Source organism: Lasioglossum baleicum, unplaced genomic scaffold (genome assembly GCF_051020765.1).
Source record: "Lasioglossum baleicum unplaced genomic scaffold, iyLasBale1 scaffold0021, whole genome shotgun sequence".
Classification (NCBI taxonomy): Eukaryota; Metazoa; Arthropoda; class Insecta; order Hymenoptera; family Halictidae; genus Lasioglossum; species Lasioglossum baleicum.
In genome coordinates, this window is record NW_027469081.1 from 72,910 (window position 1) to 89,266 (window position 16,357).

At 38.2% G+C, this 16,357-nt stretch overlaps 1 protein-coding gene across 4 annotated transcripts in view; it reads right to left on the reverse strand.

The window, feature by feature from the left end:
• Window positions 1-647: 647 nt before the first annotated feature.
• LOC143219284 (large neutral amino acids transporter small subunit 1) overlaps window positions 648-16,357 on the reverse strand; it is a 39,165-nt gene continuing 23,455 nt past the window's right edge. For 2 of the 4 annotated variants that reach the window (XR_013011288.1, XR_013011287.1), the window contains exons 7-12: window positions 14,390-14,590; window positions 13,339-13,413; window positions 12,056-12,215; window positions 11,894-11,986; window positions 9,006-11,383; window positions 648-6,442 (exon numbers count right to left, since the gene is read on the reverse strand). Coding sequence is in view for 2 of the 4 variants with exons in the window: in XM_076445299.1 (XP_076301414.1) it covers window positions 6,375-6,442; window positions 11,894-11,986; window positions 12,056-12,215; window positions 13,339-13,413; window positions 14,390-14,590 (597 nt within the window). In the remaining 2 variants the exon portion in view is untranslated. The remainder of the gene's footprint in view (window positions 6,443-9,005; window positions 11,384-11,893; window positions 11,987-12,055; window positions 12,216-13,338; window positions 13,414-14,389; window positions 14,591-16,357) is intronic. The other 2 variants (XM_076445300.1, XM_076445299.1) reach the window with 2 other exon arrangements.

The following is a 16,357-nucleotide window of genomic DNA, read 5'->3' on the forward strand; positions in this document are numbered from 1 at the left end:
GGTCACAAATAAATACTTATTTACTCATTATACCTTACCCAAAATTGAACTCTTATGGATAAGATTGTCAAAAGTGCCCTTGAGCCGAATTATATCGACGATGGGTCGATTTTCATTCGACAGGGACGATAGGGCATCAAGAAAAAATGTACTGAGTAAAATTTCAACCCTGTATCTCGAGCGGGAGGGTAATTACGGGCAGGGCCGGCCTTCTTTATGAGTCTGACAATGAGTATCTAACAAAAATAACTGGATAAGAACTATTTTGAATGCCATATATAGTATATCTGTCCTTTCCTACAGGTGTCATTAAACAAAAAAAATAAAAAATCAATTTTTTTTTTAATTAAAATGAAAGAATAAAAATTTCCACCGTTGCTCCCAACATTTATTTTATTGATTCGAAAATGCTTCTGAAACGACAATCTATCCACTGTTCTTATTTGGTTATACATATTTACAGTTGTCGATTTGATTCGTATTTTCCAAGGATAATTGGCCATTGAACTTCTTTATTTATAATAATCCCCAGTATTTGCAGCTTTGAAGGGTATCATTTGTTAACGCTGCGTTCAATGTTATTGCCAGCTGATTTACCGAAATGCATCTCACAGGACAAGAAAGAGGAATACAGAAGTAATGCACAATGTTTATACAATATAGTATATTGTCACATTTCGCTTGTCCTTCAGACCCTCCTGTTTTTGTTCCTCAGACTTATTTAGATTCTAAGCTACTGCGCTTCATGCGATCCATTTTCTTTCTCGAACGTCACATAAACGTCCAAAACAAAAAAAAAAGAAACGCGTTTCGTTTCTTTCTGAAACGCTCGCATGACAATATGGCATGGTTGCAGAATTTTTGCTGTTCAGACTTGCTCATCTTTCGCTCTAGAATTCCTTGCAATTTCCGGTCTATATCTAGCATTACCTTCTAACTTCCGGATTCCTTCAAAATCGAAGTCAGCGATCATGCGTTTCTCACTGGCGAAAAAAATTGTACGCTGTCATATTACTGATATTGTATGTACAATATAAAAATAATACAACGTTCTTATCTTCTTGATTCTAATGTCAAAGTTCACGCGTTCGAGCATAAACGATGCAACCACGGGTCATGGCACGCACAGCGAACTATACAGACAACAAACTTCTTCTTCTTCTTCTTCTTCTTCTTCTTCAAGTACAGGCTAATATTTCGCAGACCCGGAATACATAAGAAAAAGAAAAAAATAAAACAAAACGATCAATAGAAAAATGCGGTATCTGGTTTCACTCGTGTTCGTCGCTTACTCAGTTTCTCCGACTAACTAATTAGTAGATGCTTATTGTCACGCATGTCGGAGTGTCTATCGGCTGCTGGTCAATTCCCATGTAAAAATATGCGATCTTCGTTTAAAGTAACACTTTACCGTTACCGAATTATTGTACTTTTACTATTGAATTCGTAATCAAATAAATTCTCTCGTAGTAATGTATTGTAATAGCTTTTTTCCGAGATTATTACTTGTAGGAAAAAGATTGAAAATGCAGTGGCCGAAGAGTTGACTTATTTGAAAGAATATCTAATTCTACTGTCAGTCCTTGCGCGCGCGCGCGGTTCTTCTCTCTCCCTCTCCCTCACTCACAAATATGTTCTATTCACCTTTTGAAACTAATCAATTGATATATGTATAGTGATCGATATCCAATCATGATAGTCGACCTGCATCCGTTAAAAACTGAATAAAGAATATTGCAATATTTGCTTTGGGATAATTATCAAAATTTGCTGCAAAGAGATCGAATTTGTAAAAGCCGTTCGTGACGTAACGTGTGAATCTACAATCTACTTGAACAATGTTCATTTTGAAATATGTCTCAACTTCCTTTAAATATAAAAATTTTATAATGACAAGTAGAATATGCTGAGCTACGAAGAAAATAACAATTTGACTCCGATAGACACTCATCTGATGTATGTTTGATTTGATGGGAATCCATGATGGACGAAACACGAAACGTGCGCCTTGTATACATAGAGATAGAGATAGAGAGAGAGAGAGAGAATATACATATACACGTAGGTAGCGGAATGCGGAATGCGGAATGACGGAAACGATTGCAACCGATACAGCTCCGGCACAATATATCTGCATTTTGATAATAGGAAATTTTGTTGACATTACGAAGATTCGATGATTCGTTATAATCGAAATTCGTCTCTAAACTTGAATGAAAATGCTTCCGATGAATCGCCGAAGCTAACTCGATGCACTAAAACTAAACCATTAATGTCGTTTAGAGCCATGTGCAGAGAAACGCATCAAGATGGTTTCTTAGATTATATTGATGAAACAGAAAAGTCCAACCTGCCAAGGTGTGTCATTCCCTCGCTACTACGCTATACGCAATCGGAGAATAGAAAATATTTCAAGTACATATGTACAATTGGAAAAATTATCGGAAGGATATTTGCGTAATATTTGTAAAAGGGAAGGGATGGAATCACCTTGACAAGCTACCTACTAATCGTTCATCTGATCCGGTTTTCTAGAACACTCTGTAGAAAATAGTTGGTCCGAAAAATGTTTCACTACCGATATGCTCGTGTATTTTTCGAATTATGCACTCGAGTAATTCTTTGAAATTCCATGAAATTTCAGTTTCTCATTCAAATTCGACGTTCTCTGTTTCATTGTCAGATATAATCGAACATCGTACGGGCACGGGCGCGGGCGCGGGAGAGTCACGGATTTCCGCTTCGACAGGCTGCGCCTATACATAGATACCGCGTTTAACAAATTGCTGTGCTATTTTTACATTGCCTAAAATGTATTATTGTTTACAGTCACACAATAGTACATTTTGCCGCAATGCATATATCCGTAACGACAATCGCTTTTATCTTTTCTAGAAGATCTGCTCTGAAATGTCCACGATGTCGGCAGTCGTTTCCAGAAATCAACGGCGACTTGCGAAAATGAACGTGCGGCGCTCGCTATGAATTCAAGATGATGGTGGATGAGGAGAAAGCTCGAGTCTTGTCGACACGATGGAAAGCGCGATGACGGTTGCGAGATTCAACTAAATAACTTGGAAAAATCAGACAGGACAATCTTACGAGCTCTGTGTGGCATTCTAAACCATCTACAATCTACATAATAGATCGTTAGCATCTTCTACGCTGTTAAGCAAAAACATGTATCTTAACTAATACCAAAGCAAATAATAAATTCCTTCAACTCTCTCTTGTATTTAGAAATAATAATGTATAAGCACTCTCTAAATCATTTTTGGAAACATCAGCCGGTTAACGGATCAACGCTAGACATGATTAATACAAAATCTTCGAGGAAAAAAGTGAACCGAAAAGTGAAAAGTGAAAAGTAACCGGGTTCCAAATGAAAGACTCGAATCACGTAATTTAGAACCGATGCAGACATCGCTAGCTTCAAAATTCAGGGGCAGAGAGTGCAAATAACTACCGCGATATGTTCGTCAAATTAGGAACTCTATTCCCGCTAAAAGAAACTACAATTAATGAGCTAATCTAATTGTAAGTTAAAAGTATTCACCGCCAACAAAGACGAGAAGGTGTACAAAACTCGTAGTTGATTTAATCTACGTCTACGGTAAAGAGAATCCGGGTTTCCTTCAAAAGCGCTTGTAAACGTATAGAAAATAGAAATTGTGGCATTTCCGTGATTAACAATATACAATTATCCTAAATAGCTGATAATCGTAAAGGAAAGAAGGACCGTAAACCAATCAAGAACTGATAAACTACACAACGGACTAAAGGGAGAGAGAACGTCTCACCGGAAAAAACACATACATCATGCATACAGTTTGTACAAAAATACGCGAAACGATAAATAGGAAAACGCGGGAAACGAAAATAAAACGATCCGATCCGATCCGACGAACCGGGGCTAAAAACCATCACTACCGCAGATCTAGACTTAAAAAAGTATAAAAAATCTAAATCGTCGAACGACGCAAGTATTAGAGTATGCTCGCGCGAGATATACTCTCTTACAATTATACATACATATAGCAACTGCGCGCGCATTCTTGTGCACGGTCGTAAGTTTGTCTGCGATCCATTCGAGAGAGAGAGAGAGAGAGAGAGAGAGAACCTTTCCGGGTTCCGTAGTTAATTCGTTAACACAAGTTTGTCCGTTAAACCTAAACGTATCCTGCATAGCCAGAATCACTTCTGTGGTTGTACGTTCGAGATTCGCTGATCGCAGCGAATCAGATTTGAACCAGCGATATCTTTTTGTTAATGGAAAAGTTGCTCGTCAGACGCGGTATAGTGGCTTCCATGGTGGGGCGTGCGTTGTTTCTTCGTGTTTGTACACAACATACTATCATTTTTAATACATATTTTTCGGTTTTTATAGTTGCGAGGCAGAAAATGAAAATTTAGATAGAACATTGATCTGGTTGAAAATCGGCTCAAGTAGAATTTACTAAATTTCGAAAATATATCTAAAACGCGAAATAAATAGACTGCCTGTTTAAATTAATATTCTATCGATGCATATACTATTTGTACAACTTTCTGCGTCGTTGTTAGTATACTTGATACCTTGAACAAACAACTTGAACTTGAAAAAGTCCGCGATTTTCCTCTAATACAATCAAATTCACACAGATCACACGAAACTCATAAAATAATCTTTTAAAACTTGGAGCAATGTTTATAATACATCTCCGAATCTTTGAAACCAGTGAACACTCCTTTGTGCAAACAAGTATACATACATACACACATACATACATACACATACATACATACTTACATACTTACATACATACATATGTATACCCGCCGCACGCCGCCATCGATAGCAGTAAATGCAAATACAATATTATTATTATCATTATCATTATTATTATGCGACTTCGACAATAAATGTCAGCGCGTAACGATAGCGTTGCCGCGCGTCCTTCGTTTTCCGACCCCCGATTTTCGAAAATGATCAATCGAAACCGAGGATCATAAATCGCAGAACGCTTGTTCGGTGTTCCAAGAGATGGCATGGCGGATAGTTAAAGAAATGTAATAAATTATCGATTAGTTACTATTGAAAAAAGATTCAACTCTTAACTGAAATACGAGCTAGGCTTAATGGAAAATAAGGAAGGATCGAGATAAAACAAAAATAATGATGCGTGTAATGCAGGAAAACTAATCAAGGAAAACAACACCGTCGGGAATGTCCGCCATATTGCGATGGGTGGGAATAGTTTATCCAGCGGAGGAGAATATTACGCGCCTTGTTTTAATGCTTACTTTCGAATATTGCTATTCGAGTATCCCTCGGAAAGGAAAATAATTCTGTTGATCGATGAGACGATAATATTGCACCTCCAGTGGAATCGTTTTGGTCATACGTCACCGCGGATATACATATCTTGAAGCCTGTTCGACATCGCATCCAGAGGACGACATTCGGAGCAAACGAGATCTCGTGGTGCGCGCGCGTACGCATTGTTGAGCAACTTTCGAGGCGCTCTTGCAGGACGTCCTGCGTCAATATGGCTGCCTCTTGTGTCAGGACGTCCTCGCGTTTTTTCCTCGAAGAATGATATCCAAATTGTATACGTATTTTCATTCGATTATTTCATATTTCAAGATTTAATATCGTCGATTCAGTTGTATTTTGGAAAGCCCACTGAAGGATTTCTTTGGGTAAACGTAGCTTTGAGGGGAGCCATCTCGGATGACACCTTCACCTTGACATATGTTGTCAAGGACACCATTCTGCACAACTTTTCTTTATAAATGAACCGTCGCTCGGCCTTAGTTCCCGAGATATTCGCGAAAAAAGAGCGATTGGAGCAGCTAGGAGTTTCAACTGGTTTGCTTACGAGCCGCTACACCCACCCATCTCGGATCACCTTGACCCTTACATATATTGTCGAGGACAACATTCTGAACAACTTTTGTCATTACATCTACCCGGTGCTCGGTCTTAGTTTTCGAGATATTTGCAAAAAGCTATTGCTAATATGTACTATGTATTTTCGAATCAAAAGTTGATAAGAATGTTGTCCTTGACAACATATGTTTGGTCAAGGTGAAGGTTATCCGAGATGGTTCCCCTCAAAAAGCTACATTTACCTTTCTTTGAATTTCTGACCTTCTTGGAAGGTCTGGTTTGTAAATTTAATGATAAAATTTCGGTCCAGCCTAAAATTAAATCGACCAGTGCAGTCCTGGTTGAAGAAATATTTCTACATCGACTTTTTCATAGACACACATATACAATAATAACAATGTCCTCCGAGCGCGAGCGTCCTGAAAATTTCCCTTCGCCATTTCTCGTTTCCTTCGAACCGGAAGTCGTCCCTGAAGAGGTTGAAGACACGCTCTGACCGCGGTTAAACCTGAGCTGGTTTCGACTTGCCGACGACCAGCATTATCTTCTGCAGGAACTTCGTGGTGCTTACTGCAATAAAACAATAACAAACGTTGTATTAATTCGTTGCACCGAAATCAAACCAATAGCCTGCTTTTCAAAAGCGAAACACAACTGAGATGTGTACACGGCCATACGTCGTAATTCAATTATATTGTTCATATTTATAAGGCTAAGCTAATAAAGCTAAATTTCAAAGGCTACGAATAGCGCGCCTCAATTGGCTCTCGAGAATCGAGAAGTAGGACCGCCACGGGAGACGGGAGACGGGAAGCGTAGCCTTCGAAAATCGACCGTCGCGCGAGTCAATAATTCCGAGCCCTGACATAGGTGTATGTATACACCACAAATGAACTGATAATAAATCTGAATATAAAAACGAATGGTCGAATAGGTGATGCATAGTATATGTATACATATGACACGTGTAAAGTGTACATACAGTGAATATACAATATACATACATATACATACACCTATATTACTATGTATGTACATAGTAACAGTGGAATCATCATTTCAATGAAAAAGTAGTAGGGGTGCGCGGGTTCCCGCATATACGGGTTCGGGTCGAGCCGGAGAAAGTCGAGCGAGCTCGAGCGAGTACTCGAGACATCTGAATGTTCGAGTAGCTTGATCGCATCGAGTAGCTTGATCGCATCGGGTAGCTTGATCGCATCGAGTAGCTTGATCGCATCGGGTAGCTTGATCGCATCGGGTAGCTTGATCGCATCGGGTAGCTTGATCGCATCGGGTAGCTTGATCGCGTCGGATGCTTGATCGTCACGGATAGCCGGAGACATTCGGATTACATTATTACATAGATTAGCCAAACTCGGACGCGATCTTTTTATACTCGTGATTAAATTTGATTTCGGTTTCGGCTATGATTCTGATGATATCGATGATTTTTTATAATGTTATACAAATCAACATTTTGAACAAATAATTACAAAAATTTGTATTATTATGTATTATTAAAGTATTATCTATTATTATTCTTTATTTGAACAATTTTTTAAATAAGTAATCTTTTATAATATTTTTAAATAAGTAATCTTTTATAATATTTTTAAATAAGTAATCTTTTATAATATTTTTAAATAAGTAATCTTTTATAATATTTTTAAATAAGTAATCTTTTATAATATTTTTACAAGAACGCTAACAGTCGAATGATTTTAATGGCTTTGTTCACGCGACAGAAACGTGCAATTTCCGCACGTCGTTTGTTTTAGCCTTTCCTTTGTTTTGACGGTTAAAACGACTTTGTTGCATTTCAGATTATTGAGATACAGCTAATGTCCGATACTAGGTGCTGTCCGGGGCTAGGGGAACTCCCCCTATATAAATATATATATATTACAGATATTTATTTATTTAAATAATCGTTTTGACAATAAATTCTTATTGAAACAATAATTCAAATAATGTAAAATAAACAAGTTTCTATACATTATAAAAATTTATTTATTTAAAAATTGTTTAAATAAATAATAATAAATAGCTATATAAATAATAAGTATACAAACGGATTTGTATACATTATATTTTGCAGCATAAACATTTATTTAAATAATTGTTTAAATAATAAATACGTATTTAAATAATGAGTATATAAATAAAATTGTAAATATTACAAAAGATTACTTATTTAAAAAATTGTTCAAATAAAGAATAATAATAGATAATAGTTTAATAATACATAATAATACAAATTTTTGTAATTATTTGTTCAAAATGTTGATTTGTATAACATTATAAAAAATCATCGAAATCATCAGAACCATAGCCGAAACCGAAATCCACAACCGAAATATATATATATATATATACATATATTGTATATTTCGTCTTATAAAACCGAGTACATAATTTAGGACCTCATTAGTGCGAATTACGAATCGTATGTTTAATCACGAGTATAAAAAGATCGCGTCCGAGTTTGGCTAATCTATGTAATAATGTAATCCGAATGTCTCCGGCTATCCGTGACGATCAAGCATCCGACGCGATCAAGCTACCCGATGCGATCAAGCTACCCGATGCGATCAAGCTACCCGATGCGATCAAGCTACCCGATGCGATCAAGCTACCCGATGCGATCAAGCTACTCGATGCGATCAAGCTACTCGAACATTCAGATGTCTCGAGTACTCGCTCGAGCTCGCTCGACTTTCTCCGGCTCGACTCGACTGTCGGGTTCCCGTAAATTTCGGGAACCCGCGCACTCCTAAAAAGTAGTCATATACAATTACGAGTATAATACGACGCACGATGCACCTCAGATATTTTTTCTTTGGAAAAAACAGATGATACAATTTTTTAATTACTACGTGCAGTCGTCACACCGAATACAAAACTACGAGGAGAATACGAATCACTGATACAATCAAAACTGAGAGTTTTTCTTTCCTTTCTTTAAAAGCAATTTTAATTTAATCCTACGGAAATCGCGATACATTTTATAAATGTTTAAACATCGTCTCAAACCAATACTACAATGTACAATACTAATTTTTTTGTAAAAAAAACACTAGTATGTACGACACGCGATATACAACAATTGTAATAAAAATATTTTGATATTCACACAGTAATTTTGCGATAAGTAATCGGGCAGATTTTAATCTGTGTCCGGTAATTCTAGCAATCGTCAAAAGTTCCTATGTTCCACGAGACATTTTATGAAAGTTGTCCTGTCACACTCGGACGACTGTCGGTATCTTGCCAGTCACCTGTCATCAGGTGACGACCACACGAAAGTGGACAGACGAGATTGTTAGCGAGAGAGAAGAGCGATTAGACTCCTTTGCAGAATCACTCCCACAATAATAAATTGGATACGCTCGTCGTTACCGGTGCACCGGAGTGTGTACAAGTTAGTGTGCGTTGTTCTGTTAATGCAGCATGCAAAATCAACGGTGGAAGATGTTTTAGCAAACTGAGACGATGGATAATGATAATACATAATATGTTATTGCTTGCAGCACGGATGAAATCGGGATTATCGAAAAGTCGTAAAAAGTAATCGCTGAGACGTCAATTCGGGTCTAGGAAAATAAAATCTGTTTACTCGCTTGCCGCGACGCGACGCGCGTCGCCAGTCAGCTGTGCGATAGTGTGGTTCAAAGAGTCAAGAATGAGGCACGTGGAGTGCACTTGTCGCTATGTTGGATTTTTTCTTCTTCTTTTAGAATAGGAGAGACCGAGGCAAATGGATTTTTCAGAGTTTCATTTATGCAATTTTTGTTTGAATCGATTACATAAATTACGCTGCTTTAATCATGGTAAAAAACAAAGGATTAATTAAACGTTCCCCTTAAACGTACCGCCTAATCCGCTGGAGGAACGGTGGAGGTACGGTAACATTTTATAATATTATTGGATTAATATTCTTATAACATGTGGCTTCAGGGCCCGCTCTAGGGGGGGGGACAACCCGGGCATTTGCCCGGGACGCCAAAATTTAGGGGCGCCATTTTGGCTCTGGCTGTAAGTGTGACAAAAATAATGATGTTTTAAATATTCAATTAATAGAAAATTTCAGACTACCCTTGCCAGACAATTTTGCTAAAAAAAAAAAAGGTCATATTGTTCACCGCGGTGCTTAGTGCTTAAAAAGGGGCGGCAATTTGTTTTTTTTACCCGGGGCGTCGTAACCGCTAGAGCGGGCCCTGGTGGCTTCTTTCAAGCTTTTTCTCTTCTGGATGAGTGGAAAAAGGATGTTGATATAAAAAAAAACAACAAGTTTCTCTTTGAGATGTCCACCGATCCAGAGGTGTAGATTCACCCCTAGAACGGATGACCAATACTTTTTATACACCCGGTACTATTGTAGCCTTAAAGGAAATACATGTCCGCACATGGCGCATATACAGGGTGAGTCCGAAGAAACAGAACACCTAAATATCTCCGTTACTTTTCGTTGTACAAAAAAACTTCTTAGGACAAAGTTACATTGTTTGAAGGGCCACATGTAACGGCGTAAGGGAAAAAATTTTCGAGGTCATTTTTTTTACAAGATTTCAAGGTCAGCGATATTTTTTTTAATGGAATGAGGTATTTTTTAATACATCAATCGATGCAACTGGACATTCGTTATAAAAAAGTACTAACCTATGTATGTCGAAAAGTTAGTAGTTGACGAGATATTTCAATTTAAATAACTCTAAAACATTATAGTTAGAGTACTAACAATAAGACGTTAGCGTTTACTTGCTAGTGTAAATTGAAGAGTTGATATTGAAATTGAAGTTGAAGTTAAAGTTAAAGTTGAAATTGAAAAATTGACATTGAAATTGAAATTGATATTAGCGTTTACTTACTTGTGTAACGTCTTAGTACGACAGTAATGGTGTTTTAGAGTTATTTAAATTGAAATATCTCGTCAACTACTAACTTTTCGACATACATATAGGTTAGTACTTTTTTTTATGACGAATGTCCAGTTGCATCGATTGATGTATTAAAAAATACCTTATTCCATTAAAAAAGATATCGATGACCTTGAAATCTCATAAAAAAATGACCTCGAAAATGTTTTCCCTTACACCGTTACATGTGGCCCTTCAAACAGTGTAACTTTGTCCTAAGAAGTTTCTTTGTACAACGAAAAGTAACGGAGATATATAAGTGTTCTGTTTCTTCGGACTCACCCTGTATATGTAGATCGTCCAGAGAATTGCATCGCGTACCAACCCTCCCCGATCTCTCCTACTTGGAATAATCGTGCGTGTCGTGCAACGAGTACGGCGATATATCGGTTTCAGAAACGGATTGCTTCGCGAATGTAGCATGCACGGCGATCGAAAAAGCAACAAGCCCCCGAGAGAGAACCTGTCCGTGATTCGAAAATGAATGCTAAGCATGCGTGGCTTGACCAGAGTAAAATTATGTTGAGTGTGTTCTGAACCTTAGTCTTTGGTCCGACGACTACCATCAGCTTCTGCAAGGTTTTGGTAGCAGCGCCTGCGGGAATAAATTAGTTGAACAGAAAAACGGAAAACGGAAAACAGAAAACAGAAAACAGAAAACAGAAGACAGAAAACAGAAAACAGAATACAGAAAAACAGAACAAAACAATTGATTAAGACTTATTCTTCTTGGTCCTAATTTATCGATTCTAGCCAGGAAGAAGCGAACATAGTAACACGGGGTCACGGGGTATAGTAAACTCAACAACTCAATATGTAAACGATTTAATCGATTAAAAGGCTAACATTAGAAAATTTTTGTTAACATTAAATCTACCACTGCCAGTCGAATGTTACCGGCATTATTTAACTTATCAAGATTCTTTCATTGTGAAAAGAACGATACATTATGTGAATCATTTTAACCGTGTAATTTTGTTGAAGGGACACATATCGGTACGGTACGCGTGTTTACGATAAAATAAAGTACGATAAAATAAATTTGGACAACTAATCATTTGACCAACAGTGTTAGGGGTTTAGCGTTGATGGATGTTCAACTTACCGACTCCTTTTTGGAAGCATTTTGGTTTGTTTTTCCATGCAACGAACACGAAATACACTGGCACGGATGTTAGGATCATCAAGCAACCGTAACCTGAAAAAAGGTATCGAATGAATAGATTTGTCGGTTGTTTTCGATCAATTAGGGTAGATTGTTTGTTACCTGTTTCTACTGGACTGGCGTACATGGGCACGATTGTCACGAAGAGAGTGGCAATAATGTAGAAGACTGGGAACACGAGGTTCACTTTGATTGGCCTATGGAGATTAGGCTGCGCCCATCTCAGCCATGGGAGACAGAGCACCGACACGCCGATGCTCAGCTGTAAACAAATAACATAATTCGCTATTATGCATCGATATACATTTATCTCAAAATTACCTCCGGAGCCGAAAATGGGAGGTTCCTGAGATCATTTCAAGCGACATTTTCCTTTGAAAAAGACGCGTGCACGGTGGCACTCGCGAAGAGCATCGAACTCTTTCCGCGTCGGAGTAAGTAATTTCGTTCGCTATCGATACGAGTTATAAAAGTGTGCTACGAGTTGAACAATTATGTGAAAGTGTGGTGGTTGTTGTATGTGGTAGTCAAATGGATTTACGGCTGAATAAGTGAGTTTCTAATTCAATAAGTTTGTGCTTCTTCTATCGTTCGGGTAAAGTTGCCGATGATGTGGGTCCTCGTCCTCACCGATTTCGATGACCTTGAAATATGTTATAAATTCGATGTTTTAAATATCTTTTTCTTTTGAAATAAAGCTCATGGAAATCGGCGAAGAGATAGTATTTACATCGATCGATTTACAATTACAAATTTTTACAATAACATCGTAAACTAAAGCCGATCGACAGAAACTGTAAAGGGAAATGTTGTTCAGAATCATGGTATTGACAACATATCCAAAGCTTATATCGCGAAATTGGCGAGGATTCATATCATCGAGAAACTTTTGTTCGTTGCGATATCGCGGCGTGCCACCGACACTCGGCTGCCGGTGCGCCGGGCTGCACGCGTCTAGCTCGCGCTCTGATTGGTCCGTGTTTTTCGTTAATAACTCGTTAACGAAGCCGCGGACGACATTTTTTCAAAGGAAAATGTCGCTTGAAATGATCTCAGGAACCTCCCATTTTCGGCTCCGGAGGTAATTTTGAGATACCCTGTATTTAATTGTAGTATCTGATTATGCAGTTTTCAGTGTTTGAGATGGTTAGTATTTACTGAGGACTAGGTTACACAGGAAAAAAAGACGAACAAGAGAAACGTAAGTTTAAAGTTTAAGGCATGCGGGAACGTGGTGGTGGTCGCCTTCGTCCCCACCACTGCTGCTTGTCGTTAAATTATACGTTTATTTCGTAAACGTGATAATCTGATGAAATTTTTCTCTGATCGTCCAAGAAGCGTATTAAATGCGTGCGAAGGTAGAAATTCAGAGACTGGATACATACCCAGGTAGCGAAGCCAACATAGTTGATCAGAGCGAAGATGTCGGAAGAGCAAAGGTACAGCATGGACAGGAGAGCCTGGAAGAAAGAAAAGCAACATTTCAATTAGCAGTTCCCGTTGTTCGAATTGTTTTCCTCGATTTCTACAGACTCGAAAATCCCTGTTGCAAAATCCTGTAGAGTCGTTCGAGAGGACGCGGACGCAATCAGGGCAGGAAATTGCAGGCGGTAATTTGGGAAAATGACTTTCGATTATACCATACATATTAGACCTAAGATCGTGCGAACCGCGATGGCTTTTCACCTAGTTCTAATTTTGTACTCGTTGCACTAATTTTCCAACATTTCTATGACGGTTTGGCATGGGGTGTCGGTCGTAGTTGTATTCAATTTTTCCAAATCCTTCAAGATGGTGGAACAAAATGGCTTGTCGAGGCGTAAATATCTAAAGGATCTAAAATCTAATGTACAACTTTGTTAGCTGTTAGTACATAGTTAGCTATTTATACATATGTATAACGATATAACATCTATCGCGGCTGCTCTTCACTTTACCGGACTCAAAATTTCTGCCTTTCTCCTACGAATTATGATGTGTATTTGGTATGTAATCCAGTAGATTTGTACCCGGCGCGAATGGAGATCGAAGTTTCGAACCTCTAGGATCAATAGTTGAGGAGCTATGGTCGCTTAAAGTTGAGCATATTTCCAGTTTGTTGACAGGTAAGGGCGGCTCGCGGTCGTCACTACAAACCAATATGGCGGCCAATATTACATACCAAGTACACATCATAATTCGTAGGAGAAAGGTATTAATTTTGAGTTCGGTAAAGTATAAAGATTACCACCCTCCATCGCTATTATCTCTTCTTTTGTAAATGTTTAGAAGCTTCTCGGGAAGCTACATTCCCTGCTACCTCGAGACGTTGATACATATGTCCGAGAGTCTGTAATTATTGCGCTGCATCAAAGTGCAACTTTTTAATAATCGTAGATAGCAGTAATTGCATTAATCAAAATATGAAAAACAATTCCTCATGAAATGTCGACGTACCATGCAGAGAACGGCTGGTGTTGGCGTAACCCTCGACGTCTGAATCATTGTCAGTATTTCAGGCATCTGACCCTCGCAAGCTCCTGCGTAGAAGAGACGCGAAGACGTCAGAAGAATTCCATTTACTGCTCCGAACGTCGAAAGGGCCACGAACACGGGGATTGTCCAGGAGAACCAGCCAAAGAGACGATTCGCGAACGTCTGTCACACAGAACACCTTTATGTATATCGCACAGAGCTATATGTACTTACGATAAGAAGCGTTGTAGCGTTCACTCGCGAAATTCAACAAGAAAATTCTAAAAACATTGTACCGTTGAGTTCTGACAAAAAGTGGTGGGGGGGGGGGGGGGGACAGAAGCAAGAGGGGTCATCGTTCCGCATAGCAGTAGTTGTACTATGTGTTTGTGTGTGTGACCGCTTCGGCCAATAGAAGGCACCTCCTTCCAAGCTAACCAATCGGGCGCGCATTCCTCCCAGGGACACCTTTTTGTCAGAACTCAACCGTACATGTATGTATGTATTAGGGTGGACCTAAGCTATACTTGGCGAAAAATTTTTATCGAGATACAAAGCACGACGCCCCCCAGAATGGTTCTCTTTGGTGAGAAAAAAATTTGGGCAAAGTTTGAAATCGATCGAAAAAAAGGATCACGTGGCGCATTTAAATTGAAAATTTTGAAAATTTTGAAATTCATCGTAACTATAAAGTATTATATATCGTTAGATTTGTAATTTTTTTTTAAATAAGAATATGGAAAAATTATATGACCTTAATCAAAAAAAAAAATAACGATGACCTTGAAATTTCGAAAATTTCATTTTTAAAAAAAATTTTTTTTATGCCATTATATTTACCATATTGAACAGTGCAACTTTTTCCTCTGACATTTTTTCGTATAACCACAAATAACAGAGATATGTCATTTTGTATTGTACTATTGTACTATACATGTGAATGAATATTTTGAATATATTCTACAGAATAGTGATAAGGAACTATTTCTTATATTCTAATGTAAGGCTATCCGCTTTTAAGATGGCAAGGACAGAGCGGGTCACCAAATAATACGCCGATCAATGGTGAAGCCGCTCGCCAAGAATGCATTTTATTAAATGAACAGACAAACAATACAAAATCTAGAGAGAGAATCCAAACTTGACAAGTCACTGGAAGAACCGGTCCTCAGACCCGAAGTGGCTGTAAGGACCCGTGCTGCCAGCGTATTTTATGACGCTACCCCTCTGGGTTTCCCTGAGAGGGAGGTAGCTGTGTGGTTCGCCTGTGCTGCAGACCCTCGACGTTCGATTTACATGTTTTTCGCTATTGTTGTTTTCGTTGCGTCAGGATATTGCTGGCGGTAATCTTTTACCATTTGCAGTACCAACTGCTTTTCTTCCTCATTGCGAGCTAAAATTTGATTGTATGTAATCCTGTATTAGCTTAACGGCTCTTTCTGCCGAATCATTGACCACAGGTAAAGCCTTAACTATATCTAAACCTAGTTTGTAAGAATCTTCATCTTGCCAAACTACTGGATCTTTTTTTAAAAATTCTGTCAATATATTAAATCTACTAAAAAATTTTCGGCTTTCGTCTGATATAAAACCTGAAATGTCCTCTTGCATGTGATCGGCCACATTAGTTGGTAAAATGACAAATTTTTTATAATAATCGCCGCTACTAAAAGGTCACTAATTGATCAAGAAACTCTTGTTCCTGTTGATCTTGTATCTGGGATCGTCGTTTACAACTCTTTTGTAAGACCTTCCACTTGTGGTATAATGACTCCAATTTCTCGACACAGCGACTGTTTAACTGAACTGGAATTTTGGCCTTTTCCCACAACACCTCCACTTCTTTAACAACAAGGTGTGCACTAGACCGAATGTTCAATTTCACTTTCCGCAAATTATAAAATAGCACTCCTAAAACTTGTCGTTTCGATGGCAACTTAGCGTCAATTA